This window comes from Lithobates pipiens, unplaced genomic scaffold (assembly GCF_037356315.1).
Source record: "Lithobates pipiens isolate NorthernLeopardFrog02 unplaced genomic scaffold, aLitPip1_a1.2 Scaffold_101, whole genome shotgun sequence".
Lineage (NCBI taxonomy): Eukaryota > Metazoa > Chordata > Amphibia > Anura > Ranidae > Lithobates > Lithobates pipiens.
In genome coordinates, this window is record NW_027507688.1 from 7165 (window position 1) to 34762 (window position 27598).

The 27598-nt window shown below is 46.6% G+C and overlaps 1 protein-coding gene and 1 non-coding gene across 2 annotated transcripts; both read right to left on the minus strand.

The window, feature by feature from the left end:
• LOC143958003 (TOG array regulator of axonemal microtubules protein 2-like) lies at positions 1-25715 on the minus strand. The gene is made up of 9 exons (XM_077467449.1): positions 25653-25715; positions 24193-24302; positions 14281-14439; positions 13425-13542; positions 12972-13078; positions 10636-10846; positions 7851-8067; positions 5444-5530; positions 1-934 (listed from the first exon to the last, which is right to left on the minus strand). The coding sequence occupies exons 1-9, from the start codon at positions 25713-25715 to the stop codon at positions 681-683; spliced, it is 1326 nt and encodes a 441-aa protein (XP_077323575.1). The 3' UTR covers positions 1-680.
• On the minus strand, positions 20695-20766 carry TRNAG-UCC (transfer RNA glycine (anticodon UCC)). Its single transcript has one exon. It is a non-coding gene; the product is annotated as a tRNA-Gly (tRNA).
• Positions 25716-27598: the final 1883 nt, after the last annotated feature.

The window sequence follows — 27598 nt, forward strand, 5'->3', positions numbered from 1 at the left end:
AACATATAAAAATACAATTTAATGCTAATTCCAATAATACAGTATATACATACATGAGCTCCATCAGGGTTTAATGGGGGTATTCCAGCATATTGTTCAGATATTGACTATAAATTAATATACAGAAAGCTCAGGAATAGGATTGTCTTCATTTCAGAACTTCACATGTTGTATTAATAACTACAGTATATAGTAAAATATAATATCCATATCAATATATATATATATATATATATATATATATATATATATATATTATATACCTACCATCAGGATGGGCTGCTATGTGGACAGACTCTACTATGGTGTCAGATCATTGAATAATATCTTAAATTGGCTCCTCCTCTTCTCGCTCCCTCCGGCTGCACTCCAGGGGGATTGGTTCTGTGCTGTATGGGGCCCCGTGATTTCTAACAGCAGTACCGTCACTAGGATAGTGAACTTTTGCATGACAGGTCCTCTTTAACAGGCTACCATTCAGTTATATATATCGGAGATGCATCACATCCCGTATTAATAAATTCCCAATCTATAGAAAGAATCAGTTCTTCTTCTTCTTCTATTATAATAGTTTTTAATCTTAAATACAGAATTTACACTAAATACAGAGAACGCAGGTTCCGCCCCCATTACATCACCGTGCTCCGCCTCCTCCGGCACCGTGGATCGGGGGTCGGTATTTATTTATTGGTCCCCAGAATGTCGGCCAGCATTTTGGTGGCGTGTTGGGACTGTCCAGAGGCGTACTCCTCCAGGCTCCGCCCCATCACTCGGTGTAAGTTATTGGTAAGTTTGGTGATGACGTCCTTGAAGTTACCGTTTCGGCCGGGCAGCACTCCGTTCCCGGTTATATTGCTCAGGAAGAACCACAAAACGGGCAAAACGTGGCGCTCCACGGCCTGCGGTTTCCGGGGGTAGACAGAGGATACAAGACCTGGGGGGGCAATGGAGAAATGTTGAGGGGTTCATTATAGAAATAATAATAATAATGCGGTGAGAACCCGCCACATAATACAGTATTCGCCTTCAGGGGCGTCTTGTAAATGCCATCAGACGTGGCCTAAAATTTTTGTTAGAGCAACAGCACTATGTGCCTCACCTTGTAGGCTATGAAAGTACCAGTGTTAGTCTTCAAATCAGTCCCAGCCCCCGCTGAACCCCCTGAATTCTAGATGAAGAATTCTGCCCAGGAAGAGATTAAGCTCCACCCAGTGGCATAACCAACAGCCAGAGTGGCCCATGTGGCACCTGGGGTAAAAGGGGGCCCCGTAATTTGTAGTTATGCCCCTAGTCGCCCTTCTGCCGATGCTAAGCAGTGCCCTCAGAGCCCTGGACCAGGAGTAGAAGGGGCCTCATAATTCATAGTTACACACCGCAGGCCCCACCCCTGCTGATGTTAAGCAGTGTCTCAAAGATCCCTGAAGTAGAAGGGGCCTTCATAATTTCTAGTTAAACCCCTGCTGATGCTGAGCAGTCCTACCAGAGCCCGGGATTAGGCGAGGCCCCATACTTCATAGTTATATACCCTTGGCTCCACCCCTGCTGATGTTAAGCAGTGCCCCTAGATCCTTGGAGTAGGAGAGAGTCCCATTATTTGTAATTACATCCCCTGGCCCCACCCCTGCTGATGCTAAGCAGTGCCCCCCCGAGCCATGGAGAAGAAGGTGGCTCCCTAATTTGTGGTTATACCCCTGCTGATGCTAAGCAGTGCCCCCCAGAGCCATGGAGTAGAAGGGGGCTCCCTAATTTGTGGTTACACCCCTGCTGATGCTAAGCAGTGCCCCCCAGAGCCATGGAGTAGAAGGAGGCTCCATAATTTGTGGTTACACCCCTGCTGATGCTAAGCAGTGCCCCCAAAGCCCTGGAGTAGAAGGAGGCTCCATAATTTGTGGTTACACCCCTGCTGATGCTAAGCAGTGCCCCCCAGAGCCATGGAGTAGAAGGGGGCTCCCTAATTTGTGGTTACACCCCTGCTGATGCTAAGCAGTGCCTCCCAGAGCCGTGAAGTAGAAGGGGGCTCCATAATTTGTGGTTACACCCCTGCTGATGCTAAGCAGTGCCCCCCAGAGCCATGGAGTAGAAGGGGGCTCCCTAATTTGTGGTTACACCCTTGCTGATGCTAAGAAGTGCCCCCGAAGCCGTGGAGTAGGAGGCTCCATAATTTGTGGTTACACCCCTGCTGATGCTAAGCAGTGCCCCTCAGATCCCTTTAGAAAAAGAAGCCCCAGAATTCATAGTTGCACCCCTGGCTCCACCAGTGCCCTCAGATCTTTGGATTATTTGTAATTACACCTCTGGCCCCATCCTTACTGATGTTAGGCAGTGCCCCCAGAGCCCTGGACTAGAAGGGGGCTCTATAATTTGTAGTTACACCCCTGCTGATGGTAAGCAGTGTCCCCTGAGCCCGGCATAGAAGGGGCCCCATTATTCCTTGGTTCACCCCTGCTGATGCTAGGCAGTGCCCCACAGAGCCCTGGAGTAGAAGGAGCCCCATAATTCATAGTTACACCCCTGGCCCCACCCCTGCTGATGTTAACCGTTGCCCCCCAGAGCCTCTACTGCCCATTGAAGTGCTGGTATATGACAGTTTAGTGATGGGCGGGGTTTAGCACTGCAGGGGGTGGGGCTTAAAGTGTATGTCTAACCAAAACTTAGAGAAGGAAATCCTGATCAGCTTTTTTCTGTGGCGTGTGCCCGCTGGGGAGATTCACGGCCTATTTGGAAGCCGTTGCTCTACCACCCTCTGAAAAGGGATCCACCATGGATTTTACTCTGAGTCTTCTTGGTGAGCTAAGACTGGCTGTGGATCTTGTTGAGTCAGCAAATTGCAACACTGTACACACAGACTGGGTCATAGGAGGTTTGTCTTCTACACAAAGCGACATTTGAGGCAGAACAGCCGAGGAGCCGTGTGCCGACCGACACAAAGACTTACAGGAACCAGATGGTTGTGTTCTTCCCCTATAAACATGTTGGGGAGGTCAGGCTCCCCATAAATAAAGTATACTATGTGCGTTTGTATCGTGTGATTGTGTCATATGATTGTATTGTTTGTTTGTATCATGTATTTGTATTTTGTGTTTGTATCATATGATTGTATTGTATGTTTGTATTGTATGATGGTGTTGTTTGTTTGTATTGTATGATGGTGTTGTGTGTTTGTATTGTATGATGGTGTTGAGTGTTTGTATTGTATGATGGTGTTGTATGTTTGTATTGTATGATGGTGTTGTATGTTTGTATTGTATGATGGTGTTGTGTGTTTGTATTGTATGATGGTGTTGTGTGTTTGTATTGTATGATGGTGTTGTGTGTTTGTATTGTATGATGGTGTTGTGTGTTTGTATTGTATGGTGGTGTTGTGTGTTTGTATTGTATGATGGTGTTGTGTGTTTGTATTGTATGATGGTGTTGTGTGTTTGTATTGTATGATGGTGTTGTGTGTTTGTATTGTATGGTGGTGTTGTGTGTTTGTATTGTATGATGGTGTTGAGTGTTTGTATTGTATGATGGTGTTGTATGTTTGTATTGTATGATGGTGTTGTGTGTTTGTATTGTATGATGGTGTTGTGTGTTTGTATTGTATGATGGTGTTGTGTGTTTGTATTGTATGATGGTGTTGTGTGTTTGTATTGTATGATGGTGTTGTGTGTTTGTATTGTATGATGGTGTTGTGTGTTTGTATTGTATGATGGTGTTGTGTGTTTGTATTGTATGATGGTGTTGTGTGTTTGTATTGTATGATGGTGTTGTGTGTTTGTATTGTATGATGGTGTTGTGTGTTTGTATTGTATGATGGTGTTGTATGTTTGTATTGTATGATGGTGTTGTGTGTTTGTATTGTATGGTGGTGTTGTGTGTTTGTATTGTATGGTGGTGTTGTGTGTTTGTATTGTATGATGGTGTTGTGTGTTTGTATTGTATGATGGTGTTGTATGTTTGTATTGTATGATGGTGTTGTATGTTTGTATTGTATGATGGTGTTGTATGTTTGTATTGTATGATGGTGTTGTATGTTTGTATTGTATGATGGTGTTGTATGTTTGTATTGTATGATGGTGTTGTGTGTTTGTATTGTATGATGGTGTTGTATGTTTGTATTGTACGATGGTGTTGTGTGTTTGTATTGTACGATGGTGTTGTGTGTTTGTATTGTATGATGGTGTTGTATGTTTGTATTGTATGATGGTGTTGTGTGTTTGTATTGTATGATGGTGTTGTATGTTTGTATTGTATGATGGTGTTGTATGTTTGTATTGTATGATGGTGTTGTGTGTTTGTATTGTATGATGGTGTTGTGTGTTTGTATTGTATGATGGTGTTGTGTGTTTGTATTGTATGATGGTGTTGTGTGTTTGTATTGTATGATGGTGTTGTGTGTTTGTATTGTATGATGGTGTTGTATGTTTGTATTGTATGATGGTGTTGTATGTTTGTATTGTATGATGGTGTTGTGTGTTTGTATTGTATAATGGTGTTGTGTGTTTGTTTTGCATTAAAATGAAAACTTGCGATCCATAAATGACTGTGTGAGAATTCTTTGGAATACTGCGCGGTACTGGAGAAGATCTGGATAGAGTGGAGAAAAGTCGGAACCTCTGGCAGGTTTTTATTGTTGGCTGTGTCTCCATTGCAGAAGTTTCCCTTCACTTCCTGTCCTGATTAGAGGCGTCACAGGAAGTGAGGAGAAATCACTAGACATGTGCAGAATGAAAAAAATTGTTTTGTTAAATAATTGAATCTAGTTAAATTTGCTAAAATTCGCTTCACTCATTTTCGGAATTTGTTTAGTTTATTGACTTTTCGATTTAAATTTTCCGAATTCTGTTGAATTGAATTCAATTTGGTTGAATTTGGAAAATTTGAATCGGCATTCGAATTTATTCTATTCTAAATTTGAAAGACTGTATTATCTTTCTTTCTATTTTATTCTATTATATTCTTTTCTATTCAAAATTCAAATTTCGGAAGGTGATTATAGCCTATCTATTTTTTTTTTTTTATTCTATTATTCTGATGCTATTCTATTGTTTTTTCTATTCTATTCTTTTCTAATCTGTTCTATTCTTTTTTTTTTTCTCTATTTTATTCTTTCTTGTTTTCAAATAAAATTTTTTATTAATTTTCTATTTGAATTTCGGCTGAATTTTGTTTCATTATTTCGGATCAGTTTAAATTTGTTTCTCTTGTAATTTGGAAATTCGGGTTCATCAAATAATGAAAAACGTGTCCGATTCGGAACGCAGCGATCTTCACGTCTCTGGAAGTCGCCCTGACAGAGACGGACAACCAAAACTCTGACAAAGGTTCTTACTTTTCCCTTTCTTGCTATAAAATGAAGGAACATGGAACTCTAAAGCCACGGCATCTCCCATGTCTCCATCCTCATTGGTTCCCCTTTAATCCTTCCAGTCAATCTACTTCCTGCGTTGAGGCGAGTTACCTGACAATCGTTCGGTCACGTCACTCATGGCGCGGCCGCTGAGGAAGCGGATGCGGCTGGCGAATGGTTGCAGAAGCCACAGATTGTCTGTAATGTAAAAATGATGGTCAATAAAGATTTCCTGTTTGTAGGGAAAGCTGAGAGTTCACGCTTTTCTCTCCTTTCTTTGCCGCTAATCTGCAGTCATGTGACCGACATTCCAAAAATTGCGTCTCTCCCCGCCCCCGACTACATCACGCTGTCTGACAGCAGAAGAAGAGTTCAAGTCAAATGCACCCTTCTCCATTCTAACGCACAAATGCATGCGTCCCAATGCAGGCCGCAGTGGTCGGCAAGGAAAGGCTTTGTTGGACTTGCTTTGCCTGCAATCCAAATTCCCCTCAATTGGACCCACTGCATGCGAAGAAATGCAACGCAAAATCCAAACGCAGCCTCTGAACTGTCATCTAAATGCAGCCCCCCCCCCCCCCCCGCCCTGAGCAGGAACATCGATTTAGAATTAGAGTTACTAGGCTGTAGTCAGCCAGAGCTAGATTGATAGTTCGTCGTTCTTGGAACTCTCTGGTATTCGTTTGCTTCTGCCTGCTGCTGGGTAGTGCCCCAGAGAATGGTGTGGGGGGCGGCACTAATCATGGAGTGTGGGAGGATGTAGATGGCTGACTGGACCTCTTAGGCCCGCTGCCTGGGTAGAGTGACCATTTGTTTGGATAGAGGCCAAGGATTGGGACTTGGTGAGGTAAGTGAGGGGTGAAAGCACCATGGAAGAACTCAACTTCAATCCGGGTATCTGAGAAACTGGACAGACGCTTTGCCCCTGACTGCAGTGTGGTGGTCTCTCCCCTAGGAGGCGGTCACTGAACTATTTAGTATCTAATTTCACAGAATGTTGGGTTGGCTTAAAGGTTCTCAATCTGTGAAGGCTGTAAGTACTTTTTGCCACTCTCCTGGTACCAGTTAAGTCCATGGGTGTCCTATGCCCCAGCCCTCTCCTTCGGCAGTATTGGGTGAAATCCAATAAACTCCTTATTTGGTCTAAAAACTGACCATCTGTTCACACCGCTTCACTCCTACTGAGGACTAGACCTTGGCGTGAATGCTAACCTGCCCCGCACCTGAGGTTCCTAATATAACTTTGGGGGTCATGGGGTAGCAACATACACTACTCCATTAAGGACTAGTCCTGGGGGTGAAATGCTGGTCTGATGTTCTTCACTTATCTTTGGAGGTCATGGAATTGCTACATACACTACTTCATTGAGGACTAGGCCTGGGGGTGAAATACTGGCCTGACCTGCATTTGAGGTTCCTCGTATGTCTTTGGGGGTTATGGTGCTGCAACATACACTACTCCACTGAAGACTAAACCTAGGAGGTGAAATGCTAGCCTGAGGTTCCTTATATGTCTTTGGGGGTCATGGCGTTGCAACATATAATACTATATTGAGAACTAAATGTAGAGGTGAAATGCCAAGTCCATGGGTGTCCTATGCCCCAGCCCTCTCCTTCGGGAGTATTGGGTGAAACCTAATGAACTCTTTATTTGGTCTAAAAACTGACCGTCTGTTCACACCGCTTCACTCCTGCTGAGGACTAGACCTTGGCGTGAATGCTAACCTGCCCCGCACCTGAGGTTCCTAATATACCTTTGGAGGTCATGGGGTAGCAACATACACTACTCCATTAAGGACTAGTCCTGGGGGTAAAAAGCTGGTCTGAGGTTCTTCACATATCTTTGGGGGTCATGGAATTGCTACATACACTACTCCATTGAGAACTAGATCTGGGGGTGAAATACTGGCCTGACCAGCATTTGAGGTTCCTCATATGTATTTGGGGGTCATGGGGTGGCAACACACACACACTACTCCATTGAGGACTAGACCTGGGGGTAAAAAGCTGGTCTGAGGTTCTTCACATATCTTTGGGGGTCATGGAATTGCTACATACACTACTCCATTGAGGACTAGGTCTGGGGGTGAAATACTGGCCTGCCCCGCATTTGAGGTTCATCGTATGTCCTTGGGGGTTATGGTGCTGCAACATACACTACTCCACTGAAGACTAAACCTAGGAGGTGAAATGCTAGCCTGAGGTTCCTTATATGTCTTTGGGGGTCATGGCGTTGCAACATATACTACTCCATTGAGAACTAAATGCAGAGGTGAAATGTTGGCCTGAGGTTCCTCATATGCTCTTGGAGGTCATGAGGTTGCTACATACTCTACTCCATTGAAGTCATTGAGAATTTATTCATCCCAAAAAATGTGAGAGGAGTGTTTGCAAGAAAAGGAAAAAACCCCAATAAAGGTTACCGGCTATAACGTCAGGAATGATGAATATAGGATGGAGGTGGAAGGTCCTCTTTATCGGGAAGGAAGAGTACCGGATACAGTCAGCAATGATTTACCTATATTTTTCATGAGTGTGTCCAGGACGGTCACTGCGGCCGTGTAGATACCGGTGTGCTTGGAGTTCAGGTTGTCCGTAACGACGGTCACCATAGGGACTAACACATGGTGCAGACTGTCCTTCAGAATCGGGATCATGACCACCGCAGACTCCAGAGCATACTGATTGACCTTCTTGTTGGCGTCCTGCATCCTCGGGTTAAAGGCATCAAATATCTGTGAATATAATACAAATAATAAAATAAGATGTAATAAAATTCTGGTTGTTGACGAGGATCCTGTATAATACGAATCGGTTTCATGAAGTTATGTGAATTTGGAACAAAGTTCATTTACTAAACATTTCCACAGCCACCTATAATCTCCCAGCGATCAGCTTGTGACGTTCCTCCTACACACCTTCTATAGGAGTCTTCCATTATAGCGTCCCCATTACCCTTGGAAATTCACCTTCCCCATACTAGGGGTCTATTTGTCAAGGTTGTCTCTTAAAATTCCCAAGACTCTCACGTAAGATTCACTCGTTTCTAATGGAATCCTATGTGGGAAATATTTGAACCTTGGGTGAAAGTTGTGAGAATCTTGGGTGAAAACATTAACCCTTTCAGCCTCCACATCCATATACCGCTTTTGGGTCAGAGCGGTTTTTAGCAGCTTCGTATAAATGGTAAAGGTACCTGTGTTGGTCTTCAAATCGGTCCCTGAAGAATCCCTTGGATCCTAGACCAGGACTTCTGCCCAAGAAGAGAATAAGCCCCACCCCCTGCTGAGGATAAGTACTTGCCCCAGAGGCTCTACTGCCCACTAAAGTGCTGGCATTTGACAAGGGGCAGGATTTGGCCTTCATGAGGGAAGGGCTTATGCCTCGTACACACGGTTGGATTTTCCGATGGGAAATGTTGGATGTGAGCTTGTTGGCTGAAAGTCGGACCGTGTGTACGCTCCATCGGACATTTGTTGTCGGACTTTTTCTGCCAACAAATGTTGGCTAGCAGGTTCTCAAATTTTCCACCAACAAAACTTTGTTGTGGGAATTTCCGATCGTGTGTGCACAAGTCTGACGCACAAAAGTTCACGCACGCCCGGAATCAAGTATGAGCCGGAAGCGCCAGGTCTTGTAAAAACTAGCGTTGGTAATGGAGAGATCACATGACTACAGAACTTCTTTTTTATCAGCTCGTCGTACGTCTTGTACGCCACTACGTTCGGAGTTGTTGGCCAACATTTGTGTGCCGTGTGCAGGGGCGGACTGACCATTCGGGCACTCGGGCTCTGCCCGAGGGCCCCATGCCACTAAGGGGCCCCATCAGGGTTGCCAGCCTCAATAAAACCAGCGACAGTATGTAAAAATCTGTGTTTTTTTTTTTAAAAATCCTAAGATTATAGCTGCCCCGCCTCTCCAATACCTTTTCAGGGTGTGTGTGTGTGTATTCTGTGTGTGTATATTGTGTGTCTGTGTGTATACTGTATGTGTGTGTATACTGTGTGGCCCCATAATCTATTGCCCGGAGGCCCCATAATCTTCTCCTATTGCCTGGGGGCCCCATGAGTTGTCAGTCCACCCCTGGCCGTGTGTATACAAGACAAGTTGGAGCCAACAGCCTTCCAACAATAATCCGCGGTTTTGTTGTGGGGAAGTGCGATGGTGTGGACGTTGCATTCGAGTATAACTCCAGCCAAATCTATTCTTTTTTATTTGGATAGATTAGGGAAAGGTTGGATTCCTCTGCCAAGTTTTCATTGCTGAGATTCTTAAATGGAGCGGCTTGGAGAAGATACGAAATGTCTTGAAGATTACAGAAGAAGAGCCGGATTGGAATGTGATTGGCCACTAGAGACAGGGACGTAACTATAGGGGGTGCAGCAGTTGCGACCGCAACTGGGCCATGTAATGCAGGGGGCCCATGCAACCCCCTCTACATATGGCCGGCAGCAGCATAGGCAGCTAGGGGTACCAGTGCACCATGCACATGGGTGGCTGGAGGTGGAGGGTGACTAGCAGAGCTCCATGCTTGACTATCGCACTGGCTGCTCTTTAGTTGTGAATTCCCCGCATGACCTGTGTCCTCGGCCGGCTCCTCAGAGTACCCCTCTCCTGCTCCATGCATTGCCTCTCAGTCCGATGTCTGTTCTCCCCAGGCCAACATGGATGAGTGCGCAGCCTACAGCTTGGTCATGGTGAGTGAGAGGACCCCATCCCCCACACACCATTACTTACCCCCTCCATCTCCCCCAGGGGACAGAGGCCCCTTCTCACGTGGGGACAGGGACCCCCATCTCCCCTGGGGACAGGGACCCCTTCTCACCTGTGGGCAGTAACTTCATCTGCCCTGGAGAAAAGGACCTCATCTCTTCTGGGGTGGGGACCCAATCCTGCCTAGGGACAGTCCCCCAATAGGGCACCTAAAGGGGGGGCCCTTCATGGTTTCTTGCATCGGGGCCCTGAAGGTTCTAGTTACGCCACTGACTACAGACCTCATTGGTGGTCATGCTACAACAGATTCTTCAGCAAAGTGAATAGGAATGAGTAATTACACAACTATAGTCACAGGAAACAATGTTTCTTTTTTATAAAATAAAGGCTTATTGAGTAGGTAGGTTACAGAGCAGGGTGCTCCACAATAGCAGAGGTTATGGAGGTAAGTGTATACAGGATAACAAATGATCTACAATGTATAACAAGATGCCAATAATGTTTCTCCTGCAGAACTGAACTGATCAGAAGCCTCTTATCTCATTCATCGTTATTTCTAAATCGTTCTTTTTTTCTGCTTCTCCACTTACTGGAGTGATGTTGGAGGTGACAAACCTCACGTTGTTCTTGCAGCGCTCCAGGAGAAGCGTCACTCCTTCCATTTTGCTTTGATATTCCTTAGCGGAGAGAAGTTTGCTGAGCTCCTTCAGTTGCTCCGTCACTTCCGCTGCCCGGACCGGCGGCCTTCCAGGGACCGGGGATTCCTGCGCTTCTGCTTCCACATCTGCAGGTCTGGTAATGCTACAGAAAAAAAAAATAATATGTTTTATTTATTCCAAACTGATCCTCAGGATCCAGAGAGAGGACAAGTTCTCATATGTCATAGCTGTCCATGGCTGTCCATAGCTGTCCATGGCTGTCCATAGCTGTCCATGGCTGTCCATGGCTGTCCATAGCTGTCCATGGCTGTCCATGGCTGTCCATAGCTGTCCATGGCTGTCCATAGCTGTCCATGGCTGTCCATGGCTGTCCATAGCTGTCCATGGCTGTCCATGGCTGTCCATGGCTGTCCATAGCTGTCCATAGCTGTCCATAGCTGTCCATAGCTGTCCATAGCTGTCCATGGCTGTCCATAGCTGTCCATGACGTTCCCTCCAGGGACAATGCAGGCTGCACACCAAGGCCCCCATTATAAAGATGGAGCAACTTTGCAGTGTCCAAGGGAATCTCCTCCCTGCTATAAATATATATATATATACACAGTGCCTTGCGAAAGTATTCGGCCCCCTTGAACTTTTCAACCTTTTGCCACATTTCAGGCTTCAAACATAAAGATATAAAATGTTTATTTTTTGTGAAGAATCACCAACAAGTGGGACACAATTGTGAAGTGGAACGAAATCTATTGGATTTTTGAAACTTTTTTAACTAATAAAAAAATGAAAAGTGGAGCGTGCAAAATTATTCGGCCCCTTTGTGTTAATACTTTGTAGAGCCACCTTTTGCTGCGATTACAGCTGCAAGTCGCTTGGGGTGTCTCTATCAGTTTTTGCACATCGAGAGACTGAAATTCTTGCCCATTCTTCCTTGCAAAACAGCTGGAGCTCAGTGAGGTTGGATGGAGAACGTTTGTGAACAGCAGTTTTCAGCTCTTTCCACAGATTCTCAATTGGATTCAGGTCTGGACTTTGGACTTGGCCATTCTAACACCTGGATACGTTTATTTGTGAACCATTCCTTTGTAGATTTTGCTGTATGTTTGGGATCATTGTCTTGTTGGAAGATAAATCTCCGTCCCAGTTTCAGGTCTTTTGCAGACTCCAACAGGTTTTCATCCAGAATGGTCCTGTATTTGGCTGCATCCATCTTCCCCTCAATTTTAACCATCTTCCCTGTCCCTGCTGAAGAAAAGCAGGCCCAAACCATGATGCTGCCACCACCATGTGTGACAGTGGGGATGGTGTGTTGAGGGTGATGAGCTGTGTTGCTTTTATGCCAAACATATCGTTTTGCATTGTGGGCAAAAAGTTGGATTTTGGTTTCATGTGACCAGAGCACCTTCTTCCACATGTTTGGTGCGTCTCCCAGGTGGCTTGTGGCAAACTTTAGACGAGACTTTTTATGGATATTTTTGAGAAATGGCTTTCTTCTTGCCACTCTTCCATAAAGGGCAGATTTGTGCAGTGTACGACTGATTGTTGTCCTATGGACAGACTCTCCCACCTCAGCTGTAGTTCTCTGCAGTTCATCCAGAGTGATCATGGGCCTCTTGGCTGCATCTCTGATCAGTCTTCTCCTTGTCTGAGCTGAAAGTTTAGAGGGACGGCCAGGTCTTGGTAGATTTGCAGTGGTCTGATACTCCTTCCATTTCAAAATGATCGCTTGCACAGTGCTCCTTGGGATGTTTAAAGCTTGGGAAATCTTTTTGTATCCAAATCCGGCTTTAAACTTCTCCACAACAGTATTACGGACCTGCCTGGTGTGTTCCTTGGTCTTCATGATGCTCTCTGCGCTTTCAACAGAACCCTGAGACTATCACAGAGCAGGTGCATTTATACAGAGACTTGATTACACACAGGTGGATTGTATTTATCACCATCAGTCATTTAGGACAACATTGGATCATTCAGAGATCCTCGCTGAACTTCTGGAGTGAGTTTGCTGCACTGAAAGTAAAGGGGCCGAATAATTTTGCACGCCCCACTTTTCAGTTTTTTATTTGCTAAAAAAGTTTAAAATATCTAATAGATTTCGTTCCACTTCACAATTGTGTCCCACTTGTTGGTGATTCTTCACAAAAAATTAAAATTTTATATCTTTATGTTTGAAGCCTGAAATGTGGCAAAAGGTTGAAAAGTTCAAGGGGGCCGAATACTTTCGCAAGGCACTGTATATATATGTATATACACACACACACACACTTTACCTTTCCTCTGGTTGCTGGACATCCTGGGCCATCACGGTGGCGCTATTCTTCTGAGGAGGACGCTGGCTTCTAGCGGACGGGATCTCGGAGATGCTGTCACTCAGCTCCTGGAATAATCATCATATCATGTATTATAAAGTTTGTGTAAAACAAGGATCTCCAAACTGCGGCCCGTGGGCCGGATGTGGGCACTATCCCTCCCAATGATACCAGAGATGGGAAACAAATTCTCTCACTGACACCAATGATTATTTTACTCCCGCTGACCACCAAGCCTGTGCCATTGATTACTCCCTCCGATGCCGGGGCATTTTCTGTACCCATTGGCCACAGTCCGGCCCCCTTCACATTTGAAGGGCAGTAAGCTGGCACTTTGTTTTTAGAACATTTGGAGACCCCTGGTGTAAAACCTGAAATATGAGGCATATGAGGCACATCACACAGCTCACATACTTTCTGCTTCACGGTGGCGATGAGGTCGCGGAGCTCATGTGATGGGATCAAACGTTCCATCTGCACCTCGAACTTGGGATGAGCCATGACCAGGCTGAACATCCGACGTCCGTAAAACCTGCAATACGGGTGATCATTATTACAATGTGTGGAATACACTCAGGACTGTAGGTGGGGGAGGTGGTCACTTAAATCCTCCCTCCGCCCCCCCCCCCCCTTCAGTCTTGCACAGTTGTAGTTGCTCTCATGGACTGGAATGTCTTACTCTGATGTCACTGCACACTGTGAGCTTCTCACAATGGGCATTAAAAGCTGCAGAAAGTCAGATAAACCCTGCCTCATTTCCTAAGAGGAGGACATCCAGTGTCCCTGGCCCCGCCCCCTTTGAATTTTCTTTGGATTCGGGGGGGGCGGTCTGCAGGGGGAGGAGGGGAGGTACATGGGGGAATCAGATGTGGTCAGCACAGGGAGGGGGGTCAGTACGGTGGGATGGTGGGAGGACAATTACAGAACGATGCACTGTGTCTGTGTCTCTCCCTCCAGCAGCTAAAAGCTGGCAGGAGGGAGAGGAGAGAAAACAGCTTTTCGCTGCTGAAGGGAGAGACACAGACACAGTGCATCGTTCTGTACTTGTCCTTCTAGCCCTCCGTGCCAATTCTCTGGGCCCTCCTGTGTTCCTGGGCCCCCTACAGGAGGCCTGGTGGTACCCCTTATCGGCGGCCCTGATGGCATGTGTGAGTTGCCCTGGGCAGAGGAAAAGGGGCCCCTCCAAGGAAGGGAGCTATAAAATAATCCCATAATAAGTCAAAGTCCATCAAATGGCATGGGTGGGAGGGTGACATCTGTATGAAAGTACCTGGTGTCCTGCTGTCCATCCTGAACCAGTCTGACGAGGGTGCGGAGGAAGGTGTCTGTACTTTCTCTGGTTCCACACAGAAGTTTCTGGGCCCCCAGGAGCTCCATCACCCTGAGCAGATGTTTGGCCGTACATTTCCTCACTGCGCTGTTTCGGTGACTGTGGAGGAGAACGGCACAAATTACAACCTCAGGAGACCACAATGGGCATCAACGTCTCCTTATACCTCTATGGTGCCCCAAGAGATGGCAACATTTAATGGGCACAGCTTTGCCAGTGTGCCCGGGCTCCTCATGTAAATGGCTCTTTTGGAACGCCAATCCCCCCACCCCCAGGCTCTCAGCATCCTTATACTGCAATGCTAGAGTTACACCTCCAAGTGGACCTATTTTGTTCACATTAAAAGATACCGACAGGGACAACATGTGCAAAAAAAGGCTTGTTCTGCCACTTATTGGCTTCTCAAGAAACAAGCTGCCAGAAAGGTAAGTATATGTAGGCAAGGCCACTTAGAAATCATGGGGCTCCATATATCCTTCCTGATGAGGCCCCCCAACCTCGCCTACAAAGGGGTGTAGCAGAACAGCAGCACTGACTTTATCCACCTACGCCCCAGAAATGAAAAAAAAAAAAGTCCCTCTTCTGCTTCCATCTCCTGGGCCCCTCTATTGATGGTAATTGAAGCCCTGGTAAGGGAGCAGAAGCGGGGATGTGATCTAGTAAAATCTATTTGTTCACTTAGGAACAATAAATGTGTCGATCGATATTCCTTCTTTGTTCTCCTTTCAGCAGCCTCTTATCATACGGATCAGCTTGTAATGCCGCATTTTCAGGGTCCAGTGTTTTGCGGGAGCTTGCGCTGGTCAGCGCCTCATAGAGCAGCTGGGGGGGTTAGCGGGTGAGCCAGGCTCCTCCCACCTGCCCCCGCCCCCCTCGCCATCTCCCGGGTGTGCCGCAGTGTGGATTTCTATCAGCAAAAAAATAAAAAAATAAAAGAGAAAAATTCTATATATTGAAATGCAGTTTGTTTAATGGAAGTGATGTAGAATCTCTCAGTAGTCGTGTAATAAAATAATTATCTCTCGTGTCACCGTTTCTAGATGTGTGTTTTATTTTCATGTGCGGGGACACCGTGTCCTGTAAGTGGCCAGAAACAGATCCTCGTCCGATCGACACCGACAGGCTCTGATTCTGGACACTCCATAATTCCGAAAAATTAGGGGTGCTGAAACCGAAAATGCAGGATGCACTTAGTGGAAAACCGAAAACCTTTATTTTTATATACAATTGTATTATATTTGACTTATTAAATTGAGGATATTAATTAATATGAGGTTATTGTTGCCCATTATTGGCACCTTTTTACTGCAAGAAAAGCTCTGGAAAAATGCAGTCTGCAGTCTCTGACCGTCTCTTGTATCGTGTCCTCTCTGACCGTCTCTTGTATCGTGTCCTCTCTGACCGTCTCTTGTATCGTGTCCTCAGTCTATTGACCGTCTCTTGCATCGTGTCCTCAGTCTATTGACCGTCTCTTGCATCGTGTCCTCAGTCTATTGACCGTCTCTTGCATCGTGTCCTCAGTCTATTGGCCGTCTCTTGCATCGTGTCCTCAGTCTATTGACCGTCTCTTGCATTGTGTCCTCAGTCTATTGACCGTCTCTTGCATCGTGTCCTCAGTCTATTGATCGTCTCTTGCATCGTGTCCTCTCTGACCGTCTCTTGCATCGTGTCCTCAGTCTCTGTCTCTTGCATCGTGTCCTCAGTCTCTGACCATCTCTTGCATCGTGTCCTCAGTCTCTGTCTCTTGCATCGTGTCCTCAGTCTCTGACCGTCTCTTGCATCGTGTCCTCAGTCTCTGACCGTCTCATGCATCGTGTCCTCAGTCTCTGACCGTCTCTTGCATCGTGTCCTCAGTCTATTGACCGTCTCTTGCATCATGTCCTCAGTCTATTGACCGTCTCTTGCATTGTGTCCTCAGTCTATTGACCATCTCTTGCATCGTGTCCTCAGTCTATTGATCGTCTCTTGCATCGTGTCCTCTCTGACCATCTCTTGCATCGTGTCCTCAGTCTCTGTCTCTTGCATCGTGTCCTCAGTCTCTGACCGTCTCTTGCATCGTGTCCTCAGTCTCTGTCTCTTGCATCGTGTCCTCAGTCTCTGTCTCTTGCATCGTGTCCTCAGTCTATGTCTCTTGCATCGTGTCCTTAGTCTCTGACCGTCTCTTGCATCGTGTCCTCAGTCTCTGACCGTCTCTTGCATCGTGTCCTCAGTCTCTGACCATCTCATGCATCGTGTCCTCAGTCTCTGACCGTCTCTTGCATCGTGTCCTCAGTCTATTGACCTTCTCTTGCATCGTGTCTGCAGCCTTACTTAAATATCAGCGCCCATCAGAGGCAGCCTACCAGTGTCTGGGTCGTTTAGAGCGGCGATTTCCTGCTGTGTCATGGAGCTGGATTTGAATTTCTCGGGCCGGGAGGCCGCAGTAACGAAGTCCCACCTCCTGTGATGGACGTCACACTGTTTACATTTCCCGCCACTGGATGTGTGTGCCGTCTATTGACACTTTGGGCCCAATCTGGAGTTTTTCACTTAGGGGTGTACTGACTTTTGTTGCCAGCGGTTTAGACATTAATGGCTGTGTGTTGAGTTATTTTGAGGGGACAGGAAATTTACACTGTTATACAAGCTGTACACTCACTACTTTACATTGTAGACAAGTGTCATTTCTTCAGTGTTGTCACATGAAAAGAGAGAAGAAATGTCACTGAGGGGTGTACTTACTTTTGTCACATACTGCATATACTGTACACTCACTGGCCACTTTATTATTTCCTCCTTGCTAGTAGCAGGTCGGACCCCCTTTATTAGATTCCCTATTGGTAGCAATTTTCACCCGTGACCTCAATGTTGGGGGTTATAAGTCCACAGATGGATGTCTGTATTGCTAGGACCCCCCACTCAGGTCACCAACCAATACCCCCCCCACAGAAATCCGGAGCACGGAACCCCACACATCATGGGGGGACTGACACCAATTATTCCCATCACCATGACGATGATAAACAATCACTGATCAAATTCTATGATGAAATATTGGAAATCAATCTACCTTGTTATTTACTTAACCACTTGCTTACTGGGCACTTAAACCCCTCCTCCTGCCCAGACCAATTTTCAGCGCTGATGCACTTTGAATGACAATTACGCGGTCATACAACACTGTACCCAAATGACATTTTTATAATTTTTTTCCCACAAATAGATATTTCTTTTGGTGGTATTTAATTACAGCTGGGAGATTTATTTTTTGCTAAACAAACAAAAAAAGATGCAAAAAAAAAAAAAAAAAAATCATGTTTAATAGTTTGTTATAAAATTTTGCAAACAGGTAATTTTTCTCATTCATTGAAGTGCGCTGATGAGGCGGCACTAGTGGGCACTGATAGGCATAGTTAAGGCGGCACCGATGGGCACAGATAAGATGGCACGGATGGGTGGCACTAAGGGACACTGATAGGTACCACTGATAGATGAGACTGATGGGCACTGATAGGTGGCACTGATGGGCAGCCCTGCTGAGCACTGATGGGCACTGGTAGATGACACTGATGGGCACGGATATGTGGCCCTGGGGTGCAGCACCTTTGTTGAGGCAGGTTGTGGGCACTGCTGGGTGGCACTGTGGGCACTGCTGGGTGGCACTGTGGGCACTGCAGGGTGGCACTGAGGGGGGCACTTATTTTTTTATTATGTTCAGTGATGAGGGGGCAGGTGGGCACTGGCAGGGCAGGCCGTGATCGGGACTAATGTCCCGATCACGGCCGCCGGTGATCGGCTCTTTTTTTTTCTCCTCGCGCTGTCAGCGCGAGGAGGAATAATAGCCGATTACCGTCTCCGTTATATCACATGATCAGCTGTCATTGGCTGACAGCTGATCACGTGATAAGGGGTCGGGACCGACCCCTTGCTCGGATCAGTGATCAGGCGAGTCTCATAGACTCGCCGATCACAGAGCGTGCCGCGTGCACCCCTCGTGCACGGGACGACGTCAATAGACGTAGACCCGGCAATGGAGATCCGCGCTGTAGCCGTCATTCGGCTATAGCACGGGTCTTAAGTGGTTAAAAATACCCCCCCCCCCCCAACATTGAGGTTACTGGTAGAAATTATAACCCCCAACATTGAGGTTACAACCCCCAACATTGAGGTTACTGGTAGAAATTATAACCCCCAACATTGGGGTCACTGGCAGCAATTACAACCCTCAACATTGGGGTCACAAAGTAATTCTAACCACCAATTTTGGGGTCACTGGTAGCAATTATAACCCCCAACATTCGGGTCACTGGCACCAATAATTACCAACAACATTGGGGTCACTGGTAGCAATTATAACCCCCAACATTGGGGTCACTGGCAGCAATTATAACCCCCAAAATTGGGTTCACTGGCAGCAATTACAACCCCCAACATTGGGGTCACTGTCAGCAATAATAACCCCCAACATTGGGGTCACTGTCAGCAATAATAACCCCCAACATTGGGGTCACTGACAGCAATTGTAACCTCCAACATTGGGGTCGCTGACAGATATTATAACACCCCACATTGGGGTCACTGGCAGCAATTTTAACCCCCAACATTGGGGTCACTAGTGGCAATTATAACCCCCAACATTGGGATCACTGGCAGCAATTATAACCCCCAACATTGGGGTCTCTGGAAGAAATTATAATCCCCAACAGTGGGGTCAGTGGTAGCAATTTTATCTCACAACATTGAGGCCACTGGCAGCAATTATAACCCCCAACATTTGGGTCCCTGGTAGTAATTATAACCCCCAACATTGGGGTCCCTGGTAGTAATTATAACCCCCAACATTCGGGTCACTGGCACCAATAATTACCAACAACATTGGGGTCACTGGCAGCAATTATAACCCCCAACATTGGGGTCACTGGCAGCAATTAAAACTCCAACATTGGGGGCACTGGTAACAATTATAACCCCCAACATTGGGGTCACTCTCAGCAATTATAACTCCAAAATTGGGGTCACTGGAACCAAAGGGTCTGGTATGGATATTTAGGGGGACCCCCACGTCAATTTTTTTTTTTAATTTGACACGGGGTTCATCCATGTCAGACCTGAAGGGCCTGGTAATTGAATTTAGGGGAACCCCTGCGCTTTTTTTTTTTTTATCAATGAATGAATGAATTGTCGGCTAATACAGAGAACACTCATTGAATGTTCTCTGTATTACGGGGAGCCGACAATATAGCCGCAAGTGATTTTAAAAGACTTTTTTTCCTGCACAAATGACACTTTGTGCAGGGACAGTTCTAAGCACGGGAAACATGCGCCCCTTCACAGGCATACTATAGACACCCCCCAGGCACGAAATTTAAAGGAATATTACACTTTTATTGTTTCACTTTAATCATTATTAAAATCACTGCTCCTGAAAAAACAGCCGTTTTTAAAACTTTTTTTTGCATTGATCCATGTCCCCTGGGGCAGGACCCGGGTCCCCAAACACTTTTTAGGACAGTAACTTGCATATAAGCTTTTAAAATTAGCACTTTAGATTGTGAACGTTGGAGTCCCATAGACTTTAATAGGGTTCTAAAGTTCACACGAAGTTTAGGTCTGTTCGCAGGTTCTGGTGCGAACCGAACAGGGGGGTGTTCGGCTCATCCCTATTCACAAGCTCCCCCCTGTGTAGTTCTGGGCGGATCCCTCACTTTTTCTCATGACCATCCTCACCCCATGAAGGTGAAATCTTCCATGGAGCTCCAGATTGAGGGCGATTGATGGTTATTTTGTATTTCTTCCATTCGTGAATAATCGATCCAACAGTTGTCTTCTTCATCTCACCAAGCTTCTTGCTGATGGTCTTGTAGCCCATTCCAGCCTTGTGCAGGTCCCCAATCTTCTCCCCGACGTCCTCTGACAGCTCTTTGGTCTTCCCCATGATGGTGAGGATTGGAGGGAAGGGATTCTGTGGACAGGTGTCTTCTATACACATAACGAGTTGTCGTTAGGAGAACCTTCTTACATTGACAGGACTAATCTGTGTACCACATGAGCACCTAGTGGAGCCAGTCTGTGGGGGGAGGGTTATTGTTGGTTGGTAGGTGTTTTTTCCCCCACTGTATATAGTACATAGCCGGCCTTTCTTCAGCAAAGTTGTGAAGAAGAGCCTAGAAAATACCTGAAAGGTAGCCGAGTGCTCCACCTACTGGCTGACACTGAGAATACACAACAATCACACCTACCTGCAAGAAATCTATTCTAAGGTGTGTAATAAAATCCATACAAACCCACGACATTCACTTCATTCCTTTACATTTTATCCCACCGCTAATCTGCACTCCACATATAATTCCAGTCTCTGGGGAGAATCTTGGCCATTATGTTGGCCGGGAATCGAACCCGGGTCGTCTGCTTGGAAAGCAGCTGTGCTCACCACTGCACCACCAACACAAAAAGTTGCATGTTTTTGTTGTGTGGGGGGAAACCGGAGTACCCGGGGAAAACCCACGCAAGCACAGGGAGAACATGCAAACTCCATGCAGATGGTGTCCTGGTCAGGTCTTGAACCGAGGACCCCAGTGCTGCAAGGCTCACCGCTAAGCCTCTGTGCTGCCCCATCTTAATGTGGAACTTCACCTAAAAAGGGAAGTTCCCCTCCTCCTCCTCCCTCGCTCCTCCTCCGCATCTTCAACCTGAACCCTGAAGGGGCGGGGACAGGACACCTCACCTGGGAATGGAAGGCTTGCTCCTAATAGATGGTGGAGACAGTCCACTGACAATACTGCTTTATATTTGTTGTGTCTTCCCCTTCACACAGCACAACTTCAACAACATTCGAAAAATTTCTACTCACCTGTAAAGGGGGAACTCCATGCAAACAAAATGACCTCCAAAATCTATACCAGACCCCCATCCGTGCACCCAGCCTGGCAGGCCAGGAAAGAGGGGGTGAGCATGCACCTCCCCCAACAGGGGCGGGCTGGGCCAGCGGACTTATCTAACACCCTCCCCCCCACCAGCGAACTTATCTAACACCCTCCCCCCACCAGCGGACTTATCTAACTCCCTCCCCCCCACCAGCCTACTTATCTAACACCCTACTCCCCAGTGGACTTATCTAACACCCTCCCCCCCACCAGCGGACTTATCTAACACCCTCCCCCCCACCAGCCTACTTATGTAACACCCCCCCACCAGCGAACTTATCTAACTCCCTCCCCCCCTCCAGCGGGCTTATCTAACACCCTCCCCCCCACCAGCGGACTTATCTAACACCCTCCCCCCCACCAGCGGACTTATCTAACTCCCTCCCCCCCACCAGCCTACTTATCTAACACCCCCCCCACCAGCGAAGTTATCTAACTCCCTCCCCCCCTCCAGCGGGCTTATCTAACACCCTCCCCCCCACCAGCGGACTTATCTAACACCCTCCCCCCCACCAGCGGACTTATCTAACACCATCCCCCCACCAGCCTACTTATCTAACACCCTCCCCCCCACCAGCGGACTTATCTAACACCCTCCCCCCCACCAGCGGACTGATCTAACACCCTCCTCCCCACCAGCGGACTTATCTAACACCTTCCCCCCCACCAGCGGACTTATCTAACACCCTCCCCCCCACCAGCGGACTGATCTAACACCCTCCCCCCCACCAGCGGACTTATCTAACACCCTCCCCCCCACCAGCAGACTTATCTAACACCCTCCCCCCCACCAGTGCACTTTCCCAACCAATCACCCCCTCCGGCATGCACGGCCAGCAGCACAGACACACAGCCACCTCCTAGACCCCCCGGTCAGTGGTGCGGACTGATCTGGGAGGACACCCGCCTGCTGCATGCCTGCCACTTACCCCATCTTAGTGGTGGGTCAGGCAGCAGGTGAATTGCAGCACGATACATATAGGGGGTGGAGAGGAGAGAGGGGGCGGGGCCCTGGTGCCCCTAATGGGCCTGCATTGCATTTTGGTTCTTCTGCTTTGAATGGAGCCCTCAGTGAGCTGATTCGGTGGTTCAATGGGCCACTTGACTGGACTAGCTCTGTGGAAAGAGAAAAAGAAGAGATATTACAGAATGTTACACACGACTATGGCCTTCCATCTACATTAAAGACGTCCCTCAGTTTTCTAGTACTGATCAGTTTATGCCAATTCCCCAAATGTCCATTTATATAAGGTGGTCTTCTCCACAGAAGCAGCTGGCCAGATACTTGGCGGAGGTTTTGGTGTTGGGTAGAGGAACCCTCTCTATATGTTTAGCTAGTGCCATGAGCCAAGTCATCTTAGGTACTGGAGGAGAACAAATGCCATAGAGGAGAACATTACTTTACTGGGATCCCTGAGGGAAGTTAGAGGAACACTTAATGGGATGTCCCAACTGGGCTGACCAACCACTGCCAAGCAAGCCGGAAAACCTTTCCTAATCCCTATACTTCCCCCTGGACAAAGCACCCCCCTCCCCCACCTTCCTCATAACACTAGGAAAGGAACATTCATCAAAGATCTGCAACTTTGGAAAATTCCATATGAACTGAGATTTGGTCCCCTCTAAAATGTCCTCCAGATACCAAAGGGTTTTGTTCTCCCTCCTCTAATCCACAACTGCCCCCGTGTATGGGAGATCGTACTTCATAGACAGGGGACTTTATCCTAGATAACTATGTAACTACAGGAAAGGATACTTACTATTATGGTCCGGCCATATTCCCGATAATCGGGATGGATCTCAGAAAGTTTATGAATAGTCCAGCATTCTGAGTCTGTTGTGTGGTTGTGTCAGGCCGGGATGAAGTTGGGTATGCATCCTCAGTGACCATAGCTTCTTCACTCCTGTAAGAGAAATTGGAAGGTAAATCATTTGCTACTAAAGTTATGAGATGTTGTAAAATGTCATTAGAAGGACTGGGAGAGATCATTTGTGAGCTTGGACTGATGTGCCGGGCCAAGAAGGAAGCAAGCATGGCCGCTGCCTTGGTGCTGTATTGGAGTCTTGCCTCCCCCTTTCCTCTGCCACCTTCTGGCCAGAAAATAAGGAACCCTCCATGGACATGGCTGAATATTGCCCATGCGGGGGTCTAGTCTGTGTTTCCAGGGAAAAAGAGATAGCTCCTCATACGGCTAGAAGGAACATGACAATGTAGCCATTTTATCCTTAAACTAGGCTTCTTGGCCGTATACAACTTAACTAAAAAACATGTACAATGAATCCCCAGGACATAATAACACTGTTTGTACTCGGCACTCCTAACCCCACACCCAAATATACACCTAGGGGAATACATTAGTATCTGGATCTTCAGCATAATCTGCAATGCCATTAATGGCTGGATGGAAGGACATTATATGGTCCTACTGCATAGGTGGCAGACCTGGCTCTCTTGTTATTTCTTCATAAAGTGAGCTGCTGGTAGTTACATATTTCACCACTAATCATCATCATCTAACCAAGAGGCTCTTCTCACTTTTCCCCACCAGACGTTTTCTCTTCCAGTGACTGGAATTCGTATCATGGGCTCATGGGACTTGTCATCTCCAGTCATTAGTGATTGGCCTCGTCCAATAATCCAGAACATCAAATGATCATCTGGATCCCAAATCAGTTTCGAGAAATCGGGAAACCAACTGAATGATAATTGCAGTTTGGTTACCATGGACACCAACACTTTACATAATTCATTTACCATTAGGGGAATCTTAGATGAGCTTTGTGCAAAGAATACAATATAACCTTTCCATTAAGAGTAGCAAAAATCCCTCCCATGACCCTGTTTTTCCAATTTTACTATCACTACAGATTATCCTCCAGATCTAAAGATCAGTGCCCCATCATTGGTGATGTCACATTGTACAAAGGAAATTCCAATGAAGAAACTTACGTGTTGATTGGAGATCTGCTGCTTGTATGGAATTCCCCATCATCGAGGTGTATCATTATGTCGATGGGTTCTGATGGTGGGACAGCGGGGATCTCACTCTCAATCCAAAACTAAAGAGAAAAAAAAGTCATATTCGTTATCATAGAAGCTCCAGGATGACATAAAACAGATCTATCATATAACATCCTTCAGTTCAAAGCAGGTGAAGCAATAGATGATTTCTGATTGGTTGGTAGAAGTTTCTGCATTTCTCCCATTGCTTGACTGATTAAGCTGAAGAGGAAATAGTTTGATCCAGGGAATTGCGACAACTGCCTGTGTGAGGTCACCGAGGAATCCGTCTGTCTTTATGAGACAAAACTGCCCCCCGATCCCTGACCGCAGTTTTTTTTTTGCCTTCCTCTGGAACAAACTGTTACTGTTTTTGGTCCACTTGCCAACCAGCCGCCGTCATTATACTGCGGCAGGTCGGCACGATCCCGCGAGCCGTCGTCACTGTACGTCGGCTCCTTTAAACGGGATAGCAGGCATGCGCGTGCCCGCTGCATTGCAGGGGGGTGCCAATGCTCAAAACCGGCAGACGCGATGACAGCATGCGATCATGGGCACGAGAGGCAGAACAGGGATGTGTGTCTGTAAAGGGAAGATATTTGCCAGCACACCAGGGAACGACATAAATAGCATCCAAACGGGTAAAACACACAAATCCCTGTTCTGTGAGGAGAGGAGAGGAGAGGCAGATCGTGAGTCCTAATAGCTAGGAACCACGATCTGTCATCTACTATAGTCTGTCCCCTCCCCCCACAGTTAGAACACACACTAGGGAACACAGTTAACCCCTTGATTGCCCCCTAGTGTTAACCCCTTCCCTGCCAGTGACATTTACATAGTAATCAGTGCGTTTTTATAGCACTGATCGCTGTATAATTGTCAATGGTTTCAAAAATGTGTCAAAAGTGTCCGATGTGTCGTAATGTCGCAGTCCCGATAAAAATGGCAGATCGCCGCCATAACCGGTAAAAAAAAAAAGAGCAATAATAAAAATGCTATAAATCTATCCCCTATTTTACAGACGTGATAACTTTCCTATATTTCACTCGGATATATTGTCTTTAGGTACGGAGCCTCCCTGCCGCTCATTCCTCCACTATCCAACAATGAAGGAAGGATCACCTTCTATATAGTCCATTCATTGCCTTCCTGTATGGTTATATCTGCTCTAGATCTAATCTATCTGATCATTGGAGGAGCTCTGCCTACTGATCACTTCTATGGATTTCCATATGAGGGACATGAGAAGGTCCCCCAACAATCTCTGTTGCCTATATCTGGGCGTGTCTATAACATACGGATATTTTATACCCAACCAGCATAATATCCTCCTACTGATGTGTAATCCTCCATGAAGGCAATGTCCCCCCTTCACTTTATATATTCTATATGCAAGAACATGTACTTACCTGTCTGTCTCTGCCTTCATCAGGGCCGACTTCCCATTGATCCCCGTATCTTTGATTGTCCATCGCGGCTTTTCTTGCCCGCACTTTCTCTAGGAGTTCTCTTTTCCTTCCTGTTGTCAGCTGCTTTCCTTCTTTCTCCCAGTATGCCTTCAGTGCATGGGCTTTCTGGAAAAGTCTTCTCTCCTCTTTCTTCAGCTGCAGGTCTGTCTGCTCCTCCACCTTACCCTCCTCCATCTGGGCTTTTCTTGCCCGAACTTTCTGCAGAAGCTCTCGTTTTCTTTCTGTTGTCAGCTGCTTTCCTTCCTTCTCCCAGTATGCCTTCAGTGTATAGGCTTTCTGGAAAAGTCTTCTCTCCTCTTTCTTCAGCTGCAGGCCTGTCTGCTCCTCCACCTTACTCTCCTCCATCTGGGCTTTTCTTGCCCGAACTTTCTGCAGAAGCTCTCGTTTTCTTTCTGTTGTCAGCTGCTTTCCTTCTTTCTCCCAGTATGCCTTCAGTGTATAGGCTTTCTGGAAAAGTCTTCTCTCCTCTTTCTTCAGCTGCAGGTCTGTCTGCTCCTCCACCTTACTCTCCTCCATCTGGGCTTTTCTTGCCCGAACTTTCTGCAGAAGCTCTCGTTTTCTTTCTGTTGTCAGCTGCTTTCCTTCTTTCTCCCAGTATGCCTTCAGTGTATAGGCTTTCTGGAAAAGTCTTCTCTCCTCTTTCTTCAGCTGCAGGTCTGTCTGCTCCTCCACCTTACTCTCCTCTATCTGGGCTTTTCTTGCCCGAACTTTCTGCAGAAGCTCTCTTTTTCTTTCTGCTGTAAGCATCTTTCTTTCCTTCTCCCAGTATGCCTTCAGTGTATAGGCTTTCTGGAAAAGTCTTCTCTCCTCTGCTTTCTTCAGCTCCCCGCCTGTCTGCTCCTCCACCTTACCCTCCTCATATTTCTTCTCCTCCATCTCGGCTTCTCCTCTGGAGAGTGCCTTCAGAGCGCGGAATTTCTTCCATTCATCCTCCGCCATTCTCTTAATTTCCGCCACCATGTCTTTAGCTCTGTTTAGAAACTCTCTCCTCTCGTTCACTTGTCTTTCGGTCACCCTTATAAAATCCCAATCCTCCTCCACTCTTCTCCATTCGTCTAATTCCGACATCATATTTTTAGTTTTGTAATACATCACTCAATCACTTTGAACCTATAAAAAGAAAAAAGAAAGGGTAAGTAGACGTTCAGATTGTAAAGCAAAACTTCACTCCAAAACATTTTCTTTTAGATTTGTATGGAGTTGGGGGCGGGGCTCAAACTTTTCTGAGGTTTTCCTTGTTTTCTGTGACCTGCCTGGGAAAGTTTCCCGCACTTCCTGTCCTCTCAGAAGGAAAAGAAGTGAGGGAAAGTCTACCAACCACATCACAGATGCCAGTAATTATCACCAACTGAGGTTCCATCCCCCCCCCCCCCCGAAATTCTTATAAAGAGTTGCAGATTATTTCAATGAGGAACATTTTGAAGGTGCTAAATAACAGTGAGACTAATAGGGGGCGGGGCTACAATTTAAGCGCGGGTGTGGGGTGCACATATTAGGGATGGGGCGCACACACCCCAATGACATTGATCGTTCTGGGGCCGCCATTCACAGATAACTCTAAACCGATGGAATGTAAAGGCTCTCAGAGTGCCCCCTATGGAGAATTGTGGGTGATGTCGTTGTCAAGGGAAACTGCCGGGTGAGAGTTCAGCTGGAAATGGGCTTATGTAACGGGGCGGACGTATAACCGGAAATAATGGGATCTTCTAAGTCAGTGCAGACGGGTACAAATCGGATGTACACATCCCCCGGGCAATTGAATCAGAGAGGCTTCATTCACAAAGCTCTAACACAAGGCTGAGGACCTTCATATTACACAGCTGGCTGCAGGCCCAGACTGGGACAAAAAATAGGCCCAGGCATTTTGGATTGAGCAGCCCATGACA

Bases quoted from the DNA above. Each gene is read 5' to 3' on its own strand.
- LOC143958003 (XM_077467449.1), bottom strand. From the start codon at position 25,715: ATGGACAATCAAAGATACGGGGATCAATGGGAAGTCGGCCCTGATGAA. The intron at 24,303-25,652 runs GTAAGTACATGT...TTTTCTCTTTAG, and splicing joins ATGAAGGCAGAGACAGACAG to TTTTGGATTGAGAGTGAGAT. The intron at 13,079-13,424 runs GTATGTGAGCTG...TGATTATTCCAG, and splicing joins TCGCCACCGTGAAGCAGAAA to GAGCTGAGTGACAGCATCTC.